Here is a 25,880-nt window from a genome sequence, read left to right as displayed (position 1 = left end):
TCAAGCTAATACACATGTTTTAGATTTGTCTTAAAAAAATACAATAAAATTGAGATTTGAAATGGGGAATGTAACTTTATATGAATTACTAAGTGAAAATCATCAATTTACCTTGACCTATGTTCATAATTTGTAAAAGGACTGGTTAAACCGTTAAACACATAAAAGACTTACTGTTGATGATTAATCTATCATTCAAGGACTCATGAACATCAAGGCATGGCCAAGCTTGAAAAGAAATAAATTTAATTTGGCTTATCTTTTGTAATAGGGAAGATTGATTGACATATCTCAAATCATTGTAGAGGAAAATGTTTAAGCCTTACTGCCTGTCGTACAATCTAAGGTTAATAACTATTTATCTGTTCGAATTTTAGTTAGAATATAGGAAGACGGATTCAAAATAATAATTCAAAGAAGGCAACACATCACCATGACATCAATCAAGATAAACAATGATACATGTTCTAAGAAAAATAAATATAGAGTGACACAAACCCTTCATTCAAAGCACACAAATCCTTTAATCAAGTTAATGCTATGAGTAATCCAATCAGAATTGATCACAAGAAACCAGCATACTCAAATATGTATGATATAAATTGGCATACTTAATCCTTTCTTAACAAATGTTTAATTCAAAGAAGTTGTTCATGCTGTCCGAAGCTTTTTTTTCCAGGACAGAAAGGAACACATTATTTACATATGACTTGATTCAAATAGTGTTACTTGCATAGATTGAACTCTATTGGAAATTTGTTTTCTAAAGACACAGCATAAAGAACAAAAATGTAAGTAACATGTTAAATTAAAATTAAATTAAATGTCACAAAGTTCAATTCATGCCTTTAGGGATTTAAGGTTTTTCTGGTCACCATTAAAGGGTTTTCTATCCCTTAAATCATCTCAATGATTTTTAAACTTTTAATTTCTATTGTATCATTATTAACTGTCTTTCTCAAAGGTATAAGGGGTAGTATAATCATAAAAAGATCGGATTAATAACCATTAAGGATATTCAGAAATCCTACTTTTTTTTATGTACAATCCCTTTAATAGTCTATAACTATCCGTAATTAATAAACATTATTTTTGAGAATGGGTAGAAAAAATAAGGGATTGAATGAGAGCTGATGAAATCACCCTAAACAATTGAAGACAAACGTAGACTATTAATGGCTATAAATAGAAAATTTAATATAATTTAGTGCAAACAACAGAAAATAAATGTCCATGGAACACATATGATGATGCATGCATATAACATAAGAAAAGGACATAACTCAAGAACGACAAAAGTAACGCTACTCAAATTTGTACTTGATCTGAGTTTTTGTGATTATAAGCATTATGTATATCTTTTATAACATTTGGTTGATGCAAAGTTAAGTAAAAGAACGGAAAGGAAAGTTCAGCAATTGTGTTATTTGTGAAGGGGCATAACTCCTGAACAGGAAAAGACGACGCCTCCAATATCTTTACTAGATCTGTGTATTTTGGTAACAAGCATTGTGTATAAAATGCATAATGTTTATTTGAGGCAAACTAAATTGGAAGAATAGACAAAAACGTTCAGCAATTTTTCAATTTATAAAGGAGCAAAATAATGGAATAGAAAAAGTAGATAACGCCACGGAAATTCAAACTTGATCATCTGTGTGTTGTGGTGATAAGTATTTTGCATAATATGTGGTTAAGGCAAACTAAAGTTAGATAACAGAAACCATTTTTGGGAAGTACGGACTTACACACGGACAAAGGTAAAACTTAATGACACCTATACAATGGCGGGGGCATAAAAAGATTCAGTTCCAAAACACAAGCACCTGTGATTGGATGGAATTCATATATATATAACCTAAAAGGGCTAAATTTGTGAGCCTGTCCCAAGTAGGGAACCAAGTCAGTAGTTGTCCTATGCCATACCTAAAGATTTTGATTATTTTGATTGACATATGATATTACCACCTTCTTATTGTCGCAGATTCAAGCTGTTTTTCACACAGACTTAATAATTTTCTGACCTTATCAAAACCTGTTTCTCGAAATGTATATTTACCTGCATGAGCGATTTTCCACTTATTGTGTAATTTACCAGAATGAAAGAGATACACATGTATCTAATATTCATAACAAAATATCATAGAGTCATATCATTTAAACCAACAAGAGTGCTGCCGCTAAAATTTATTTTGACTTATTTGTAGATCTTGTCTTGCTTAGGGCGCTAATATTTAATTTTTAGGGAGGGGGTAGGATGCAATTTCCTAAAAAAGGCAGTATAGGTGTTTTGAGTAAAAAAAAGCAGGATGAACAAGTTGCCACAAAAAGGCAGGATGACAATTTCAGTAAAAAAAATCAGTATATACTAGTAAAACAGGCATGAACGAGAAGATTGAAAAATAAAAAACAGGACAGAGATTACGAATAAAGAATATGCAGGAACAAAATTTTTCGTACCCCTTAAAATTAAATGGTATTTTCCCTAAAAATTGTATCTGTTTCTATCATAGTTGTTAAAGTAATTGACAAACAATAAAAATATTGATAAATTATGATATTGAGGGGCAGTAACTCCTATCAAAAGTTAACTGACAGTTTTGATGTGAATGGACAAGTGGTAGATCTTAACATTCTCAATATTTCTACCCTTATAAGATTTTGTCTTTCCATATTGGTTTTTAAGATTATAGACAAAACTTATTGTGGCCAAGTTTGATTGATATTTACCCGATATTTTAAGGGAAGAATATTTTGATAAAGTACATTGGCGACACCATGCAATTAGTGTCACATTTTGGAAATTGTTGATTTGAAAGTATTAATATGACACTGATAGGAATTAATAATAGTTAAAGAATCATCTTAATCACACACCTCTTCATATAGACTGTCCTTATGCAAATTAAAATATAAGCTCCGCCCGATCAGTCGAAATAACGTTGGTAACATGTAGAACCAGTGGTATATTTGTCATTACATATCAGGACAAAAGTATTCCATTTATGTACACACTAACTACAATCCCCTTCCCTTTCCTGAATGTGACCTACTGAATTAGACTATTTACCGGATTTGTTATCATATAAGCAACACGATGGGTGCCACATGTGGAGCAGGATCTGCTTACCCTTCCGGAGCACCTGAGATCACCCCTAGTTTTTGGTGGGGCTCGTGTTGCTTATTCCTTAGTTTTCCATGTTGTGTCATGTGTACTGTTGTTTGTTTGTTTGTCATTTTTCATTTTTAGCCATGGCGTTGTCAGTTTATTTTCGATTGATGAGTTTGACTGTCCCTCTGGTATCTTTCGTCCCTCTTCTTTAGTAATGCACTGTTTTATGTATAACTGAATAATTCATTTCTGAAATTTTTTTCTCACTTTATTTCAGATTTAAAGATAAACAGTAATGGCCTCATCAGTCAAGCACTTTTGTACAATTTGTGAATATGATGGAATCTCTAATACAGCAGTCACGTGGTGTACAGAATGTGAAGTTTTCTTTTGTGGAGACTGTGAAAAAACTCACAGCAAGTCAGGACTGTCTAAACATCATAAAACCATGTCAGCTGACAATTACAAAAAGTTACCTACATTCATGCAACAAATAAGTAGTCAGTGCAGAGACCACAATACGATGATTGAATTTTACTGTTCTTTCCATGCCTGTCCATGCTGTGTAGAGTGTGTCACTGATAAACATAAAAAATGCCAAGACATGAAACACTTGTCTGATACCCTACAGCAAGTAAAAGCATCTGCTTCTGTTCAACTTTTTGAAAAAGATTTGAAAAATGTAAAGGAAAACTTAGATACAGCCATTATGTACCTGAAAACCAGAATCAGCACCATCAATATTCAGAAAACCAAAGCCATTGAGGAAATCAGTTATATGAGGAAGTCGATCAATGATTACTTAAACAAATTAGAGCAAAACATACTTAATGACTTAGAGTCTAAACATTCAAAACTGAGAGCAAACATGGCCACTATCCTGCAACAAATGGAACAGGGAGCCAGTCAGATAGACCAAATGCAGAGTCAGTTTACCAATCTGGTACAACATGCAACAGAGCTACAGATGTATATTGGTCTTAAGGAAATTGAGAAAACTGCAAAATATATAGGAGATTTAGAGAGTGCAGGACACTTCACAGAAAAGAATCTAGAGGTCAACATTTCATCTGCTCTTCAATCATTTTTACAAGATGTGAAATCATTTGGAGATATTAATATCAATACCACATCTTCTACACTTCGATTAAAGACCGAAAGAAAGAATCAAGCCCAGAACTTGGTTCCAGAAGTTCCTGGAATTGACCAAATAAAGCCATCCTTGTTGACAAGACTACAGAATCAAGCCCAGCACTTGGTTCCAGAAGTTCCTGGAATTGAACAAATAAAGCCATCCTTGTTGACAAGACTAACAAGTCCAAAAGATATGAAGTTAAATATATGGGCCTGTCATATATTACCTGATAGCAGAATTATAATACTTGATAACAACAAAAAACAACTAGTGCTATTCAGTAACGATGGCATCTTCATCAGAAATGTATTTACATTCTCAAAGAATCCTTGTGATGTTTGCTTTGTCAGAAATTATACAGTGGCTGTTACATTAAGATCAGCAAACCAGATAGCTTTGGTTGATGTTGAAAAGAATAAAATTATTCAAACAATTAAACTTTCTCATGAAGGTTATGGAGTAGCAGGTGATGGTAAAGCTTTGGTGATCACCAGTGCTGGCAGCCAATGTACTACAGTGAATCTGAATGACATGTCTCATACCATCTTAGAAGGAATGGAAGGAGTGGGACCTATTGCATTATTCCAAGGAAATATCTATGGTATCAATTATCATGAAAACAAAGTCAGCTGTTATAGAATTACTGGAGAACCTTTGTGGACATATCAGAACTCAGACGTTGCCAAACCAAGAGGACTTTCATTAGACAAGAACGGCTTTGTTTATATAGCTTCCAATGGAAACAACAGTATCGTGGTAGTATCACCAGATGGCAGAACATGTAAGAGAATATTGTCAGGATCTGATGGAATCAAAGATCCATGGCAAATAAATATCAACAGAGAAACAGGAATAATGATAGTGTCAAGTAGAAAGAGTGATGATGACAGTGTTTCAGACTATGAAACAGCTTTTGTTTATAAAATTTAAGTTGAAGGAACAGTAAATGGGCTATACCACTATATCACAGAGTTTGCTTAAATTTTGCATACATCCTTGGCTTGCTGAAACGCAACAAAAGTCGAAAAAAATATTGCATGTATCTCTTTTCTTATCCGAAACTTTACCGATGGAATTCTTCATAATTCTAGTAGTTGAAGATTTGTATAAAAAGCACATACAATCATTATTTGTCTGTTTGTCTTTATCTTTTTAGCCATGGCTTTGTCAGTTTGTTTTCGATTTATAAGTAAGACTGTTCTATTGGTATCTTTCGCCCCTCCTTTAGATAACTTTGCAGGAATTGACGTATGTAAAGGGCAAATAAATAAAGGCAACAGTAGTATACCGCTGTTCGAAACTCATAAATCGATAGAAAAAAAACAAATCCGGTTTACAATCTAAAACTGAGGGAAACGCATTAAATATAAGAGGAGAACAACGGCACAACATTAAAATGTAACACACACAGACACGAACTAAGCATTAGACAAAATCAGATAATTCCGATAAACATATTTATGGCCCCGCAACGAAGTTGTCGGTGCCATATAGTTTTACCCTTGTCCGAAATTCCGATATCCGTAATTCAGAAATTCCGATATTCCGTAATTCAGAAATTCCGTAAATCCGTAATTCCGTCATTCTGTCATTCCGCAACAAACCATTATACGGAGCTTTTTTCTAAACGCCTTCAGATATTGGGTTGTTTTGTGGTATGTGAGTTAACCATAATGAGTTACAGATCAAGTATAAGTTTCGTTCCGCTCCACTAATTGTTGCTGAAATGACAGGCTTTGTACTTTGATAAATTATTGAAAATGACAGTTATACAGATTTTGAGCTGATTTTTGATATGTGAGACAACCATCATGTTTGTGTCCACATGTGTTATTGAAATTGCAGATTTTTCAACTTTTTGGGACGGGGCCATTCGTGTCGCTTTGCCACATCTAGTTTTTTACAGACTCTCTTTCCATCATCTTATTAAATAGTATATGCCTTCAAGCATTACTGCTTGAACAGTGAAGTGTATGCAAGATTATCTGATGTTGAAATTAAGATACAAAGATCTTGAAGATTGGTAGGATAAGCGGCTCATACCATTTATTATAATATAGGCAAATGTTTTATCTAGAGACGAGAAACAAGTTCAACTTTAATTTAAATAAAGGCAACAGTAGTCTATACCACTGTTCGAAAGTCATAAATCTATTGAGAGAAAACAAATCCGGGTTTCAAACTTAAACCGAGGGAAACACATCAACTATAAGATGAAAACAACGAAACAACAGAAACACAGAAGTGCAACAAATAAAATGACAATGCAACACACACAGAAACGAACTATAAGATAACAATTGCCATTTTCCTGACTTGTTACAGAACATTTTAAGAAAAGATGGTGGGTTGAACCTGGCTTTGTGGATAGCCAAGCTTGCACTTTTATGGCAATGTTAAATATAACACTAAAATGACAACATTACATGACAGGAATACAGTACAAATCAATGCAAGAACATGCAGAACAGAAAAATACACAAATAAACATTACAATAGTACATTTCGACATGCTAACCAAAGAATAAAAACGAACACATAAAAAATCTCGGACTACACATAAAAACAGCACAACAGAAACGTCACACGACTGGATCAACGCAACAAAAGTGAATACGTCACATGTAAATTTCTAAAAATTGGATATAAATCCAGAATAGTTTTTTATTAAGTGATTTGATGTATTTTATAACAATTATAAGAATATTTATATAGAATTGTGTTAGTAGTTAGATAAGTAATTGTTTTATCTAGCTATTTCGGTATTTCTTCTAAATCAAAAATATAAAACAAATAAATCGTGCACATATATATAGTTGCATTAAACTAAAATCTTATTAATGAACTGGTTGATTAATTATCTTTACTTTTACAAACGAATAGAAAATTAAAAAAGTAGAATTACAATAACTACAAACGATAATACATTTAACAACATCCGATCACAATTACAAAAACAATATCATAACTAAATAAATGAATGTTGGATAAACAAACCCCGTGTCACATCTCATAACAATGCGAATTCACACTCAGCAAAAGATTCATATTCTGGAATAGGTTATGTTCGGTACTTTATAAAAACCCAGACAAGGTAAATGGTAAACCATATTCTAAGACGTGATCAATTTTTTTTTAGCTAGTTTAGACACAGACACAATGTATGGATCTATCAATTCGTAATGGTGTCCATAAAATGTACGGAAAATTCATACATGAACAAAATAAAATTTTAAAAAGCTTTTAGTTTTTACTACTTTCAATACTAAATATTTTTCCAAAAATATTTAGAATCAAACTATCTATTTCAACAAAATGTATCACTATTATATCCCCTTTTAAAGAGGAAGTTGACTTGTTTGTGTCTTGCATAATCTGTATAAGATAAAAATACATGTTAGCATTGATTGAAATCGCAACAGTTATATGCATATTTCAACTGCATGAAACGCTTAAATAAATACGTTTTCGACATTAAAAGGAGATAATAGATATACAAAATAAAATAAATGGATAAAATGGATAAAAATGAGAGAAAATAAATAAATGTCGAATGTGTCTATGGGACACAAATGATGTCCCCGCTTGTATGATATCATCTAAATTTATAAAGGAACATAACTGAAGATCGATAAAAGTGACCCTGCCCAAATTTGTATTTGATAGGAGTTTTGTAATAATAAGTATTGTTCACGGTGTATATTTTGCATAACATTTTGTTGAGGAAAACTTAAATTAGAGAACAGAAACGGAAAATCCAGCATTTTTTCCATTTGTAAAGGGGCAAAACTATGCCGGAACAGTAAAAGTGACACCACCAAAATTCAAACTTGATCAGTATGTTGTTTTAATAAGTATGTGTATAAGTTTCATGACATTCGGTTGAGGCAAACTTCAGCTAGAAAACAGAAACGAAAAAATCAGCATGTTTCGATTTATAACGGGGCATAACTCCAGAAAAGTTAGAATGACGCCACCAAAATTCAAATTTGATCTGTGTCTTGTGGTAATAAGCATTGCGTACAAGTTTTATAATATTTGGTTGAGGCAAATTTAGGGAAGCAAACAGGCACGAAAAATTCAGCAACATGCCAAATAATTGCCTCCATTTAAAGATACTGCAAATATCCCATAGAGCAAATTACATGGATGATTACTATTGACCCTTTTGTATATGGCCGTGTTCTAAGCGACACGTACATAAAGGTCTTAAATTAATTTGTTGAATGAAATCAAATCTTTAAATACTAATGGGGAGCGTAGGAGGTCTACTGGAATTTTTAGCTAAGATTTTTTGGCATGTTTAGTTTTCCATTTGTAAAAGAGCATAACTCTAGAACGGTAAGAGTGCCGTCACCATGCAAAACTTAAACTTGATTTGTGTTTTGTGGTTATAAGCATTTTGTACAAGTTTTATATCATTTGGTTGCGGCTAACTTAAGTTACAGACAAAAATAACGGTCAAAACAAAGGATTAAACAAAGACTCATAAAACCAAAAGACATTTACATCAACAGTTACCAAATAATAGATAAGAAACAACACTAAAAACCGGGAGTGAAGGTGTAAGCATTTCCTGCACCGTATACGGCACCCGTCGTGTTATTTTTTTGTTCACTTCGGTAATGATGGAAGGTTTTTATGACTGAGGAAGAATACCAGAAATGATTTCTGACACTTTTGTCATAATGGCCAATCAGCTCATGATGGCGACCGTAAAATTTCTTGAGTGATGACTTTAATTTGATTGATTCAAAGCCCTGTCCTAGCAACTTTTGAGAAAGCAGTATTTCTCGTTCAACAAAATCAGCGTACTTTGAGCTAGCTCTAGAGTAACGTATCAATTGAGACATAGAACGGAAACCAACTTTGTGACATACGGACGGACGGATAATGGTAAAACGTAATGCCATTTCGGCCACGGCGGGGTCATAAACAAATCTTATGAGAGTTGAAACATTAATAGTAATTATAAAATGTACGTATTTATAAGCAGGAAATGAACGGGGTGTGAATTTAAGCATGTATATGCAATTTTAGTACTCCTCATTACAGAATCATGACCTGGTCGTTTCCAGGTCGATTCAAACCCATTTTTCTATGGTTCAATATGGATTCGAAATTTAATTGGTGGAACTATATAGTATATATGGCTAAATCTACAAAATAGTCCCAGAATGGAAACTTTTGTCTGGATCATAAATATATCATGGTATGCCAATTTTACCTACAGAATATAAAAATACAGGGTACAAGTGTATCATTAATGCTGTAATTTGTAAAATAATGCATGAATTAGTTGTATTTTAAAGATTGACCTTCGTTTGGCACAGTAGGATGATCTAGCCTCTAGGAGTTAAACATCCGCACCATTTTCAGAAGGGTCATGATATTCATGATTTGTTGGATCAAATGAAGGACACGCACCAAAGAAATTAAAAATGGAAGCAATGTGTGAACTGACAAAAGCTTATAAAGTAACAATTAATATCCTTTCCTTTCAAAACAAATTTCTAAGGAAAGTCCTGTTTTGCAGAACCGACCGGAACTGAACACCGGTTTTTGGACAGAGTTTTAGTATAGCCCACACTTCTGTCGAGAAGGCTAGAAAGGAGAGAATTTGCAGGTGAGAAATTTCATCAACAGGTAAAACTTTGTTATCCTGTTAAAAAGTTGAGATAAAGTAAACACAAATCATGGCAATGTATAAAATGGAAAAGTATCAATTAAAAGTTAATTCTCATAGACGCAAACATTACTGGTCGACCAGTTACCGTCAGAAAATCGTTTATTTATTGAATTACAATTTTATCATTTAACAGGTATATTCTATCGGGAAATAAAATTTCTCCTAACATAAAAATGGTACCAAAAGTTAGGTTCATCAGAGACTCAGAGAGTCGGACTTTTAATAACAATAAACAAACGAAAAGGGGGTTACTAGTAGGCAGTTTTAGAAAAATGCGGGAAATGTTATAGTTTATAGCTAGTCCATTAGTAATTTAGTGCATTAGAAATGTTAGTCCAAGACCAAATAATTTATGACGACTTGCAAGGCTACTTTAATTCTTTTCTGTGATGCCATTCCAAATTTAAATAGCTTTGTAACTAAGACATCATCATTATTTGGACTAAGTTTTCATACATATTATATTGTCAGTATGCTTGTGTTATTTAATTTCACAGTGTGAACATATTGTTTGAGGATGTCATCTGAAGTGCAGTAAACTGGTGTAACTCATTCATAAAAAAAACAAATTGTGTTGACAGTGTGCATATATATATATGTGCCATTTTTTTATACCCCTTTCAAATTTATTTCTTCATGTTTGATGCCTCAAATAGCATCTATAATAATTTGGTTCAGCTAAAACAGGTTAAAAATTAGCAATTCAGAAGCTAGAAACATAGATTTTACTGTTACCTAGCAACTAAAGGTACAGTTATCTCCATTCAGATTCTTATGCCACATATTTGATTTAATTGAAACATGGCAAGCATCATTATAAAATGTCACAGGATTGCTAAAAAAAAATCAACTTTTTCTTGTATGATCATGATGAATTGATTTAGCTCCCTTGGTATTAGAATATGAAAAGTGTCTGAATTTACCAAATATTCTTAAAATTCATTTAATGCAAAGGTTGGTGGTTATGGTTTAACAATGCAGCAATGTTCATGTATGTTGTTATTAAATTTTCAAAAGTTATAATGTATCAAATTCTGACATATCACAAGATTCAATTTAAAATGTTAATTTTTTCATAATCAAATAATATTTGGCAGAACTGATCTGATAAATTTACAAATTACAAATGTATATATGCAAAATATTCATTTATGTGAGGTGTAGACAAAAAAAATCCCGGTGACAATGGAGGATCTTTAAGGAGCCTCTTGTTGAGGTTTTCATTGATTAACTGATGAATTATCAAGAAACTTTATAAGTTTCTCCCCGCAATGCACAGTTGACTTGAGGTTTATTTGGCTATTCCTTTTATGGGTCCTTTGGTCATATAGCTAAGTTTTCAAGTGTTGATTTTTTTATCTTTGACATTCAAATTGTTTGGTTCTAATGAAGGTGGAAACTAAAATTGCTTCCGATACATGCTATTTTCATTTTTCAATTACTGCTTTCTTTTTAATACTTTTATTTATAAATTGATTTGAAAACAAATTTAAAAACATTTGAAAAGTAAACAAATATGTATTTAGTGTTAATTATGTGGACACCTTAATAAGGAAGATATAATGTCTTTGATATCATTTAACACTATGCACAGATCTATTTTTTAAAATAAATTTCATTTTAAATTGTATACACAAAAGCTGTTTCATAGTCTGTAACACTGTCATTATCACTCATTCTACTCGACACTATCATCATTCCTGTTTCTCTGTTAATATCTATTTGCCATGGATCTTTGATTCCATCAGCCTCTGATAGTATTTTCTTACAGGTTTTACCATCTGGTGATACTACCATGATACTGTTGTTTCCATTGGAAGCTATATAAACAAAGCCATTCTTATCTAATGAAAGTCCTCGTGGTGTGGCAATGTCTGGGTTCTGATATGTCCACAAAGGTTCTCCAGTAATTTTATAACAGCATACTTTGTTTTCATGGTAATTGATACCATATATATTTCTTTGGAATAATGCAATAGATCCAAGTCCCATTCCTTCTAAGATTGTATGAGACATGTCATTCAGATTCACTGTAGTACACTGGCTGCCACCACTACTGATGACCAAAGTTTTACCATCACTTGCCACTCCAAAACAATCATGCGAAAGTTTGATTGTTTGAATAATTCTATCCTTTTTTACATCTACCAAAGCTATCTGGTTTGCTGATCTTAATGTGACAGCCACTGTATAATTTCTGACAAAGCAAGCACCCCATGGATGCTTTGTGAATGAAATTACTTTTCTGATGAAGATGCCATCTTTACTGAACAGCAGTAGTTGTTTTTTATTGCGATCAAGTGTTATAGATTCACCATCAGGTAAGATAAGACAGGCCCATATATTCAACTTCATATCTATTGTACTTGTTAGTCTTGTCAATAGGGATGGCTTAATTTGTTCAATAACAGGAACGTTTGGAACCAAGTGCTGGGCTTGATCTTTTCTGCTGGTCTTTAGTCGAAGTGTAGAAGAGGTGGTATTAATATTAATATCTCCAAATGATTTGATATCTTGTAAAATTGATTGTAGAGCTGATGAAATGTTGACCTCTAGATTTTTTTCACTAACGTGGTCTCCATTTTCTAAATCTTCTAAATATTTTGCTCCCTGTGTTGTAGTTTTCTCAATTTCTCTTAGACCAATATACATCTGTAACTCTGTGGCATATTGCGTCATTTTGGTGAACTGGTTCTGCATTTGGTCTATTTGACTGGCTTGCTGTTCCATTTGTTGCACGATAGTGGCCATGTTTGATTGTAGCTTTGAATGTTTTGACTCTAAATCATTCAGTATGTCTTGCTCTAATTTGTTTAAGTAATCATTGATAGACTCTCTCACATTCCTAATATCCTCAACAGCTTTTGTTTTTTTAGTATTGATGGTACTCATTTTGGTTTTCAGATACTTTATGGCTGTATCTAAGTTTTCCCTCACATTCGTCAAATCTTTTTCAAAAAGTAGCACTGAGGCAGATGATTTGACTTTCTGTAGGATATCTGACAATGGTTTCATGTCTTGACATTTATTATGTTTATCAGTGATGCACTGGACACAACATGGACAGGTATGGAAAGAACAATACAGTTCAAACTTCTTCTTGTGGTCTTTGCACTGGCTACTTATTTCTTGCATGAATGTAGGTAACTTTTGGTAATCTTCAGCTGACATGGTTTTATGATTTTGGGACAGTCTGGACTTACTGTGATGTTTTTCACAACCTCCACAAAAAAAAACTTCACATTCTGTGCACCATGTGACTGCTGAATTGGAGATTCCATCATCATGGCAAATTGTGCAAAGGTGATTGACAGATGAGGCCATTACTTTTTCTCTTTATGTCTGAAATAATGTTAAAAAAATGAATTATTTGGTTATATATAAAACAGTTTGCCCCATAAATTACTGTAGAAAGTTATGTGTATTATAAATGTAAACCTTATAAGTATCCTGATATGTTATGACACATATACCCCGGTACTGCATGCTACATGATATATTATTTAGTTATAAAATAAAATGAAATTATTTTTATAACAATTGAATGTCTTTCCACATTAAGAAGCTACATGCAGTTTACTCAAAGTAACTGTTGGTGTCAAATCATAGGTTTAAAAAATATATGGTTGTTATGCGCTTTTTGTCTAAAAAAAGGCAGCAAATTTGCTATGTCCAGTTCAGAAAATGTCACTGTTGGTCCCATATGATAGCTTAAGTAACAAAAATATAAGGTTTCTATATAATAAGGGAGATAAATTGCTTCGAGTTTTAAAATTTCACTTCCAGTACCATCTGATAGGTTTCTTCACACTGATTCCCGAAATATATAATTCTAGGTAATTTGAAATGAAATCACTACAGGACACGGCGACACCCAGTTTACAAAAGGTCACTCCCAGGTGACCTATTGAAAGTCATATATCTACCAACTTTATGCAAAGGACTCCATAGCTTTATCAAGTATGATTTTGTATTTATACCAAAGGTCAAGATCTAGAAGATCAAATTTAGCTCGACTTTCAAAGTCATCAAGCAAGGACCTCAAATCAAATGACCCTAAGTCTCTTCTGTATATAGTTAATGACTTATACACGAATACAGGTAATTAAAAAATATGAGGGGAGGAAACTCCTGTTTAATGTCCACACACCCATTTAACCAATATATTTATTTTACCACATGCCATAGCTAAAAGATTGGTGAAAATATTTCGACACTCTCATATAACCAATTTCGCGGCAATTAAATCACGCGAATCTAAAACTTACTTGAAGAAGATAAATAAGAAAAAGCATAGTTTTACATATTCACAGCGATTTATATTTGCGTTATTTTTCTAATCGAGAAAATGAATCATTCGTTAAAATTATCAAAATTTAGATAATGACCTTGACTTTCGACCTTGACATCATTTTCTTATGGATGTACTCTGAACCTCATATCAAAAGACTAGGTGTGTATCCCTTATGGATTACAAGTAACAAGTATATTTCAATTATATCAAATATATAACAGGGAAATAACTCTCATATGGAGACTGTGGATCGCTTCCGTCAATCATTTTTTGTTGTTGCGAAGGAGTAGAGATAACAAGTAAAGCATTGTTTGGGGAGATTAATCTTACAAGGAAAAGTGCTTGGTTAAATTGTGCAGGTTTCAAAAGCGTATAAACTATCCAATATCATACACTAAATATCTAATCCACACTGTTATACAACTGTGACATATTTATATATATAGTCAAATGAAACTTATACTCAATGCTTATTACAACATAATACATATCAAGTTTGAATTGTGTAGTGTCATACAAACTGTTCTAGAGTTTTGCCCCTTTATAAATTACTAAATGTTTATTTAGTTTTCGTTTCCTAACTTAAGTTTACTCTTCAACTTCGTACTTTATTTTGCCTTTTTAACTTTTTTGGATTCGAGCTTCACTGATGAGTCTTTTGTAGAAGAAACGCGCGTCTGACGTATATACTAAATTTAGTCCTGGTATCTATGATGAGTTTATTTGGCACTACCAAATGTTATGAAAGTTATACAAAATGATTATTACAAAATAAACACAGATCAAGTTTGTAATCTTTGGTGGTGTCACTTTAACTGTTCTAGAGTTATGCCCCTTTATACATTGAAAAATTCCAAAAAGTTTAGTTTCCGTCCTCAACCAAATGTTATGAACCTTTTACATATTGCTTACTACCACAAAATACAGGTCAAATTTGAATTTTAGTGGGTTCACTTTAATCATTCTCGAGTTCCAGTCACGCTTCAGTGATTCCCTATATAAGCAACCATTTTTTTTTTCAAAAAGGGAAGGCCCGGGCCCCCTGGCGCCCAGGCCCCCTCCCCTAAATCCGCCTCTGGCCTCAATCAAATGTTATGAAAGCTATACACAATACTTATTACCACAAAACTCAGATCAAGTACAATTTTGGGTAGCGTCACTTTTATTGTTTTTGATTGATGTCCCTTTATAATGTTGTTTGCAAGGGGGCATCACCTGTGCCCATGGGGACACATTCTCCATTTCTTTCTTTTTTCTTCTGCAAATTTTTATTTTTTATGGGGATATTTAGTTTTGCAAGATGTTGCTTAGATATTTGGTATATGTAATTGAAAAGTTTATACGTTTTTGAAACAGACACTGTTTATTCGAACACTATTTTTACTTGTTTCTTCACTGTGGAAAACATTAAGTGATACAGAGCTGGTGTCTTTTGATTTCAGGTCCTTGGCCTACCAACATATGACCAAAAAAAAGGTCAAGGTCTGTTTCAAATTTGGGCTTATTATTGCTTCTCCTCAGAAACCATATATGATATCGACAAATTATTTTTACAAAGTTGAGAGTTGCGACATGTTGTAACACTTAAATTGTGGTTGAAAGGCCACATTGACATTTCATGGGAGTTTTCTCCCCTCTTATATTCAGAGCTACCTGTATGGTGACACAACTCATTAACCTTATATTGTAGAGTCCTATGATCTTTTGATAAAAACTTCTTGCCTATTGACCTTGAAATGATGTTCAAGATCAAAATTTTCTAACTTTTTAACTAATAATTTTAATAGAAATTTTAATAAAAGATATCATGCCATGCCCAGTAAACAACAATGGAATCTTCTTGTGTTTTTGTGCTATTGGGATGATGTTTCATTGACATACATACATATATATATATATATATATATACAACTCGTCTAAACATCAACCTAACAATGTTAGATCTGTAAATTTGCTTTCGCAAATTTTTGGTTCTTCCCTCGCCGGGATTCGAACCCATGCTACTGTGATATCGTGACACCAAATCGCCTGCACTGCAGCCGTCCCGCTAGACCACACGACCACCTGGGCTCTAAAAAAAGAGCTTTCGGTGGCCATATGTTACCTTTCCACGTCAGCTTTAATCTAGCGGCGTACTACAGTACATGATATATAAGGCATGAAGATGTTATTGTTACAGATCAGCTAAATTATCTATAGTAAAGGATCCTACAAATTAATGTAAGATACAGTCACAGAAAATAATTATATTCATAAGTACGTCTGAGTCAGTGACAACCCTACAACAGATGTATCCATCGGATCGCCATCAATGATGGTGATACATGGCTATGTACATAATGTATATACAACTCGTCTAAACATCAACCTAACAATGTTAGATCTGTAAATTTGCTTTCGCAAATTTTTGGTTCTTCCCTCGCCGGGATTCGAACCCATGCTACTGTGATATCGTGACACCAAATCGCCTGCACTGCAGCCGTCCCGCTAGACCACACGACCACCTGGGCTCTAAAAAAAGAGCTTTCGGTGGCCATATGTTACCTTTCCACGTCAGCTTTAATCTAGCGGCGTACTACAGTACATGATATATAAGGCATGAAGATGTTATTGTTACAGATCAGCTAAATTATCTATAGTAAAGGATCCTACAAATTAATGTAAGATACAGTCACAGAAAATAATTATATTAAAATATATATACCGTTGGTTTTCCCGTTTGAATGGTTTTACACTAGTAATTTTGGGGCCCTTAATAGCTTGTTGTTCGGTGTGAGCCAAGGCTCCGTGTTGAAGGCCGTACTTTAACCTATAATGGTTTAATTTTTAAATTGTTATTTGGATGGAGAGTTTTCTCATTGGCACTCACACCACATCTTCCTATATCTATATATATAATTTCCATTTTGATCCTTGTTTAAAATTTTGCCAACCACACAAAAATATAGTTTTTGTTAAGAGATATGTATTTTATCCAAAGAAATTATTTGCCCAGTCACACACAACCCTGCCCTTATAACCCTTCTAAAATTTTCAAAAAAATTGAAATTCTAATAATTTAAATAGATTTGCAATTGAATTAACTGAAAATTCTTACCATGATCATTTTGACAGGAAGGGATGTACACAGGGAAATTATAAAATAACCAATATATTGGACACTTTAATAGAATTGTTTATTTCATTTTTAGTAATTGATTCAACAGTTTATTTATGAACATACATTTGATTTGACTAATATGTACTTGAAGTACTTACCATTTATTTTTAAATTGAGAGTTTTTGTAACAAATTAAAAGAACTTTTTGTACAAAAAATGAAAACAATTTTCACAGGTTTTTTTCTATTAATCACTTAAAAAATATTAATTTAGAATCAGTTTTGTATAAACATCATGAGAGAATACATGTACACGTGTAGCTAACAAAATAACGAAGAAGAAAAGTATTAATTCCAATTCAATTCATATTTAAAAGTGATACATATTTGGATCTATACATAAATATATATATCTAGATTATTAGTGAATACAGAAATGAAAACTGCCTTTAAGTTGAAAATAGCATGTCAAAATAACCACTTTAGATAGCAAAAATGATTAACAGGGAAAGATCTACATATATGTCAACATGACTGAAATTGTCAGTTAACTCTTTATAGAGCTATTGCCTTTTCATGATGATTTTTACCACAAAATGGCTATTGTTGAAGATGTAAGTGACCGGTACAGCTCTTTAGAGCCTCTAGTAAGTTTGGCTAGGACTCACTAAAATATCTGAACACAGGATCAATTATTTAAGAAAACTTAATATTGATTCAAGTGGAAGTAAATTCCTTTTGTCTATGAACTCTGTGAGGTAACTTGAAAATTCAAGCTTAGAAATGGAAAATACATGTAACAATCCCCAGTAAAATACTTTTAGACTGATTTGGTGGTGCATGTATAACACCTCATAAACCTTTCCACATGTCATACCTTGTTAGGGGTGATTTATCTGCTCTGATACAATCCCATACTTAGATAAAATATTATTTATATTGCAGTGGATCAGTTTAGGTATAAAATAAGGGATTGGTCATTATAAAAAGTGTAAGGGTTCCCCGGAACCCAGTGTCTTGACTACTTTTGCTGGTGTCTATGTTTTCAGTGTGATAGGAGAATGCACAATTAATACATTTACAGATCACGAAACAAACCCTTTGAAATGTATGAAAAAAGTTATGCTTGTGAAAAAAGTCACAGGTTCACCAAAAAGGGGAAAAAAAGTTTTACAAAGTTTGCTCTCATGCATATTTATTTTAATCCAAATTTGGTTTTGAGAAATTAAAAGAATTCAGAAATTAATGGAAGTTATTCAATATAACTCAGTGCAGACTTTGTATTGATATCAGAGTTGAATTCCAAATCATACAAAGGGAGATAATTCAATTTTTTTTTTATCATTTATGTGAGTATAGCAAAAATACATGTATCAGAATCATATCTTAAGATTACAGAAATAAGTCCATAGTTTCACCAACAAAGGCAAGAAAGTACAGATAGTTCTTTCTATTTCCTTATTCTGTAAATGAATCATCTTACAAACTTATTGATAAATTTTATATGAAAAATGGATTTATAGTTTAATTATGATATATTTAGCTTCGCCGTTATTTGTCATCCAATTTTGAACTACAGACATAATTTTACATTACATTTCATTGCATACTGCAAGTTAACCAATCAAATGTTCATTATTTTCTCCCAACTGTTTAGAAGCTTTAGAAACCATGTTCAAGCTTCCAAAATATGTGATAGAAACACCAAATAAAAACAAAATGGTGCTTTGAAACACTCGATAAAGATATATGTTTTGACTCAGAAATTATTTTGCAATAAATTGCAGGGTTAACTTCTCACAACTGTCAAATTCAAGGGGATATTTTTTCTTGACCCTTTTTTCCTATGAATTGAGATGTGACATTCTATAATTTGGTGGTGCATGTATAACACCTTATAAACCTTTCCAGGTGTCATACCTTGTTAGGGGTGATTTTATCTGCTCTGATACAATCCCATACTTAGATAAAATATTATTTATATTGCAGTGGATCAGTTTAGGTATAAAATAAGGGATTGGTCATTATAAAAAGTGTAAGGGTTCCCCGGAACCCAGTGTCTTGACTACTTTTGCTGGTGTCTATGTTTTCAGTGTGATAGGAGAATGCACAATTAATACATTAGTTCACGAAACAAACCCTTTGAAATGTATGAAAAAAGTTATGCTTGTAAAAAAAGTCACAGGTTAACCAAAAAGGGGAAAAAAGTTTTACAAAGTTTGCTCTAGTTACTATCTTTTGATTGTAAGAAGCTTCTGTCCAAGTTTGGTAATACTCAGAGATGGTTAATGAATTTAATAAATATTTAAAATCTTTTAATTGCAAACTGTATGTTATGTTAACTGGAATAAAAACTAAGTAAAATATGAAAAAAAAACAGGAAATATTTTTTACAAAATTTTCTTCTAGATACAAGTTTTTGATAACCAAGTTTCTGTCCAATTTTGGTAGAAAATAGTTTAAGAAATTTATTGAAATTTCAAAAAATTATAAACCACAGAATTATTATTTGTAAAATCCACCACCACCAACGGAATTTAGGATTGCTATGTCTCCCTTTTGTGACAAAAGTTGCAGGCTCAACACAAAAAAAAAAAAAACCCCAAATGGATAAGTTTGCCTACACATCTCACTCTCAATCAAATTTTGGTTTTGAGAAATTAAAATAATGAAGAAATTATAATAACTGTATTTTAGTGTTTAGTGTTTAATCATTATATAAGGAAGTGATTAAATATAACTGGTGAACCATCCAAGGAAAATAGCTAAATACTTAGCAGCGTCACTTTTCCTTAGAAAACAAACAGTTTACTCTAGTTAACATTCTTAAAATTTTTCACAAACTTTAGATGAATAATATATGAACTTTTACAATCGTTAATTCTTAATCTATAACTATCTGTATTTAAATTTAAATTGGCAATTGACACGTGATATTAGAACATTTATATTGAACTAACAGTAAAAGGTGACTTATTGGTCCATTGGGCCGGGTGTATTATATATGTTATTATATTTTGTACAAATTTATATATTTATGCTGATTTACACAAGTCACTATAATAAACAATTTACTTACTTATTTACTTACTTATAACTCATTAGATGTACAGACTTGTATTCATATCTGAGTTTAATTTCAACATATTATTTCCAAATGAAGACAATTCAATTCCTTGTATTAATTTGTAATGTGTGTATTAGAAAAGAGCCAGTGTGACAAAAATTTCAAAAGGAACTGAACTCTAGAAAACTTTCACATAACTGAACATTTAGTGGTCATGATGTTAAAAGAAGGTCAACTGGGATAGATGTTATAAAACAGTCAGGATTCCACTTCGTCAAAATTATCTCCCCATTACGCCAGTTCATTTTCACAATCGTAGAAATGGAAGCCATTAATTGTGGGGATGACCCGCTGCCAAATTTGCTCTTGAAAAACAATAAATTCATCCACATAGCACCATTACGATCATTATATGTCAGTTGTATTTTAAAAGACAAATGTATCTACTAGCTAATGAGTATCAGTTAATGATCTTGTCTGCATTGATTCAACTTAAAACTATTGTCTGATCGGTTGTCAGGTGGATTTTTTTGAAAATTCTTAAACATTTAAAAAAATTCTAATGAAATATTTCGTGGAAGTGCAGACTTAAAAATTTCAGTGATTGAAGATTTTAAACCCTAGTTATCAAACACAATTTTTTTTATTTTTTCGAAAATATACATTTTCATCATTCAATTTAAAAGACTGTCGTCAAGTACTTTTAGTAAAAAAATAGCTATTCAAACACACCAACTCTGTTTTTGTGATTCATTAGAGGTATTTCACTTGACCCATATATTTCATCTGTTCGTACTTTTTTTTATGTTATAAAGTCAACCTGTAGCTTTGATATATATCAAAATGATAGAATCTGAAGCGAGATGATATATCAAATACTCTTGCTTTGTACGTTTTAAAGACAAAATATACACCTCAAACACACCCTAACATAAAAAGGTGCACTTGATTTGCTCTTTTTGATACAATTGTTACCCATTTTTTGGAATTTTTTCTTGAGTTCAAAATGGAAGGGCAGACACGAAAATTACTGAACAAATAGATTGATATATTCTCCGTTCGTGGTAATTTTTTTTTTAAATCAGAGGTTATGCATTTTCTACATCCAACTTGATAGATACCAATGTCGTCGACTTGATATCTAATTGTTCTGCATTACTATGTAATGGATCAATTGAAAACTTATGCAAATGGTGTTTTTAAAATAAAATACTCCGTAATTGAATAAAAAATTGTCGTTTTATTTGTTTCTTTTATTTTTTTTAATTTGTGTTACCATAGTAAACATTACAGTAAGCATTTATTGCCTTCTCTAACAAAGAGATTCTATTCTGTAGTTCTATTTCAACAGGGTTTTCGCCTGAAAAAAATGTAATTAATCCAGGTCTTGCTCTTTTGCTGTTTATAATTCTCAATTTTTGTCTGTCTATAATATTCCTGTTTTAAGGAATTCATTGAGAATTTTAGACATTATTAAGAAACTAAACTTAATCCCGTACCATTCACAGTTACTTTAGGTTGGTTTGCCTTTAATTTCTATAGCTCAAGGTTTCTGGTAATGATATATCATTGGCATTCAAATTGTTTGATTCTAATGATGATTGATACTGAGAGTGCTTCCTACACATGCATGCAGGTATTGTAATTTTTTATTAACTTTTTTCTTTTTAAAATGCAACTCACTGTCTTTGTAAGAATCAGGCAATTTGGGTAAAATTTATTCATGGCAGAATAAACCCAACAACCTGACCATTATATTTAAAAATAACCTTCATCATGAGTTAGAAATGATATCTGATGTCTTTATTCCAGAAATCTCTAGATAACTTTTGGTTAAAATAATACCAAAATGTCTTGAATAACCAGAACAGCAAAAGGAAACAAAAGTTATATGTGTGCACCATGATACATTTTGAACGTAAATTAATGTCAACCGGAGTGGGTTTTTTGTTTATCACCATGTTGTTCACTACTGTCTGATTCTTAGGCATATTGATACTTAATACTATTTGCTATTTGCATTAATTTTTTTTAATGAAAAGCGAACAAGCATGTATTCTAATAATAAATTAATAAGATGTCTCAGTGAGGAATATATTATGCCTTTGATATCATTAAACACTATGAATTAATATACCGGTACTTTTCTTAAAAATTAAATTGAATAAAAATAATATTTTATATTTTATAAACAAAAGCTGATTCGCGTCCACTAATACTTATTTCACTTGACACTAGCATCATTCCTGTTTCTTTGTTTATGTCTATTGCCCAAGGTCGTTTGATTTCATCATTCATCGATAAAATATTCTTACAGATTTTACCATCGGGTGATACTACCACGATACTGTTGTATTCATTTGAAGCTATATAAACAAAACTGTTCTTGTCTACAGTAATTCCTCTTGGTCTTGCAATGTCCTGATTCTGAAATGTCCAGAGAGGTTCTCCAGTAATTTTATAGCAGCAGACTTTATTTTCATGATAATTGGTGCCGTAAATATTTCCTTTGTATAATGAAATACGACCCACTCCTCCCATTACTTCTATGATTGTATGAGACATGTCACTCAGATTCACTGTAGTACATTGGCTGTAATTATCACTGATAACCAAGGTTGTACCATCACTTGCTACTCCAACACCGGGATGAGAAAGTTCAATTGTTTGAATAACTGTATTCTTTTCTACATCCACCAGTACTGTCTGGTGTACTGGTCCTAATACGACGGCTACTGTGTTATTTCTGACAAAGCAAGCATCCCATGGATATCCTGTGAATGTAATTACTTTTCTGATGAAGATGCCATCATTACTGAACAACAGTAGCTGTTTTTGTTTTTTATCAAGTATTATAAATTTACCATCAGGTAATATAAGACAGGCAGTTATATATAAACACCCCATATCTTTTGGAATTGTCAGTTTTGTCAACAAGGATGGCTTTATTTGTTCAATTCCAGCAACATTTTGGACCAAGTGCTGAGCTTGATCTTTTCTTCCAGCCTTTAGTTTTAGAGTAGATGAGGTGGTATTGATATTGATATCACCAAATGATTTGACATCTTTTAAAATTGATTTTAGAGCAGATGAAATGTTGACCTCTAGATTGTTTTCACCGAAGTGGTCTCCACTTTCTAAATATTCTATGTATTTTGTTGTTTCTGATGTAGTTTTCTCAATCTCTCTTAGACCAATATACACCTGTAACTCTGTGGCATATTGCGTCATTTTGGTAAACTGGCTCTGCATTAGGTCTATCTGACTGGCTCGCTGTTCCATTTGTTGCAGGAGAGTGGCCATGTTTGATTGGAGCTTTGAATGTTTAGACTCTAAATCATTTAGTATGTCTTGCTCTAAATTGTCTAAGTAATCACTGATAGACTTCCTCATATGCTGTATTTCCTCAACAGCTTTGGTTTTCTGAGTATTGGTGGTAGTGATCCTGGTTTTCAGATACTTTACGGCTGTATCTAAGTTTTCCTTCAAATCCTTCAAATCTTTTTCAAAAAGTTGCACTGAGGCAGATGATTTGACTTGCTGTAGGATATCTGACAAGGGTTTCATTTCTTTACACATCTTATGTTTATCGGTGATGCACTGGACACAACATGGACAGGCATGGTAAGTACAATAAAGCTCAAACCTCTCCTTGTGGTCTCTGCACTGGTTGCTGATAGCTTGCATGAATGTAGGTAACTTTTTGTAATCTTCAGCTGACATGGTTTTATGGTTCTTATACAGTCTGGACTTGCTGTGAGGTTTTTCACAATCTCCACAAAAGAAAACTTCACATTCTGTGCACCATGTGACTGCTGAGTTGGAGATTCCATCATCATGGCAAATTGTACAAAGGTGCTTCACTGATGAGGCCATTACTTTTCTTTTAATATCTGAAAGATACAAATATATTGATTTGAGGTCATTGGTCCAACAAAAAGAAATTGAAATCAAGCTCAAAGTTCAAGTTTGAAACTTTGATTTTCGCTTATTATTTTTTCTCCTCAGTTACCAAATAAGATATCATCAAAATATTAAAAATACCTTTCTGGTAACACAGTTCTTTATATTTTTAACCATATACCTGTATACATTTTCTAGAGACAAACGATCCTTTGATTTTACGTTTTGCTTTATTACCTTAAAATTATGGTCAAGTTAAAAGTTTTCCTATCAAAATATGAGCATTTGGATTGAAAGACAGACCTTCAATTGTAACAGTTCTTTAAAAGATATTTTTGTTTAATTAATTCAGGGTTGTATAGCAGAGGTTCAATGTACCCCAAGTGGTTCATTTAAAATAACTCTTTTATTGTTTAACAAATGATTTTGATGAAAAAGTATACAAAAGAAAAACTGCGTAATTATTCAACAATGAAATCTGGTGTTTTTGTGTTATTGGGATGATGTGACACGGATATACATACATTTATATATATAACACACAGCTGCTAACACATCTCTTTTTTTTATCCTTTTGTAAAAATATCCAACTACACGAAAAATTAAATAATTTGTTTTTGTAAAAGAAAAGAATGATTGGCCCAGACTCCTGCAGTCACTCTCAACCCAAAATAAAAACCCTTCTGGAATTTTGAAATCGTTTTGAATTTAAAGAAATGAAAAGAAAAGAGCAGTTGCATTATTTAAATTTTTTTACCATGAACACACCAGCATTTTCACAGTAAGTGATGTACACAGGGAAGGAATTATAAAATGTCCAATATCTGGGGCTATTTCTCAGAATTGTGGATTAAAATTTGAATAATTGTCTCTACAGTCATCAGCTTAATTTTTGTATGTATAAACACAAATTTCATGTGACTAGTATAAACTTGAAGCACTTATCATTCTTTGAAAAATCAATAGATATATGTATTAGCAAACAAGTTGATAGAATTTTTTGTATACAAAATAAAAACAATGTTCACATATTTAGGTTTTATTAGATTAGAATTAGTTTTCTAATAGAACTATCATGACAATACATTTTTTTCTCAACTTAATTTTGAATAAAATTTATAAAAGATATAAATGTAGATAAAAACTTTACACATAAACAAAAGATCAATAAGACAAGATTATAGACATAAGCTGTGATGACTGACATTTTAATTCTACTTGTAGTTTGAGTTATTTCCCTTTTAAGATGTTTTCACTATGAGGTTTTGTCGAACCCCGATAGAAAAGTTTAAAGGTAACAAATAAAGATTGAAACTTTGTCTATAAAAAATGATATGCAGGAGAAGATCTACAAATAAATCAACATGACTGAATTGACTGATTTTTTCAGTTGAGTCGTTGTAGGGTTATTGCCCTTTCATAATGGTTTGTATCAAATAACGGCTATCGTTGAAGATGGAGGTGAAGCAGCTATCAACAGCCTCTAGTTTGAGTAGGACTCACTTAAATTTCTGAACAAAGAACAGGGACGGATTTGCGTATCAACGAACCATAGGTCCTCAGATGTTAAAAAAATATCAT

General features: G+C 32.2%; 3 protein-coding genes across 3 annotated transcripts; 1 reads left to right on the top strand and 2 right to left on the bottom strand.

The window, feature by feature from the left end:
• Positions 1–3,407: 3,407 nt before the first annotated feature.
• Positions 3,408–5,177, top strand: LOC134710417 (uncharacterized). Its single transcript, XM_063570772.1, has one exon. The coding sequence runs from the start codon at positions 3,408–3,410 to the stop codon at positions 5,175–5,177; it is 1,770 nt and encodes a 589-aa protein (XP_063426842.1).
• A 6,379-nt stretch (positions 5,178–11,556) lies between these two features.
• Positions 11,557–13,107, bottom strand: LOC134710416 (uncharacterized). The gene has a single exon (XM_063570771.1). The coding sequence runs from the start codon at positions 13,105–13,107 to the stop codon at positions 11,557–11,559; it is 1,551 nt and encodes a 516-aa protein (XP_063426841.1).
• Positions 13,108–22,574: 9,467 nt separating this feature from the next.
• On the bottom strand, positions 22,575–24,272 carry LOC134710415 (uncharacterized). Its single transcript, XM_063570770.1, has one exon. It carries the CDS (start codon positions 24,270–24,272, stop codon positions 22,575–22,577), a length of 1,698 nt encoding a protein of 565 aa, XP_063426840.1.
• Positions 24,273–25,880: the final 1,608 nt, after the last annotated feature.

Source organism: Mytilus trossulus, chromosome 3, assembly GCF_036588685.1.
Source record: "Mytilus trossulus isolate FHL-02 chromosome 3, PNRI_Mtr1.1.1.hap1, whole genome shotgun sequence".
In the NCBI taxonomy this organism is placed as follows: Eukaryota; Metazoa; Mollusca; class Bivalvia; order Mytilida; family Mytilidae; genus Mytilus; species Mytilus trossulus.
The sequence above is the reverse complement of the archived record's forward strand: the minus strand, read 5'-3'. Positions and strand labels throughout refer to the sequence as shown.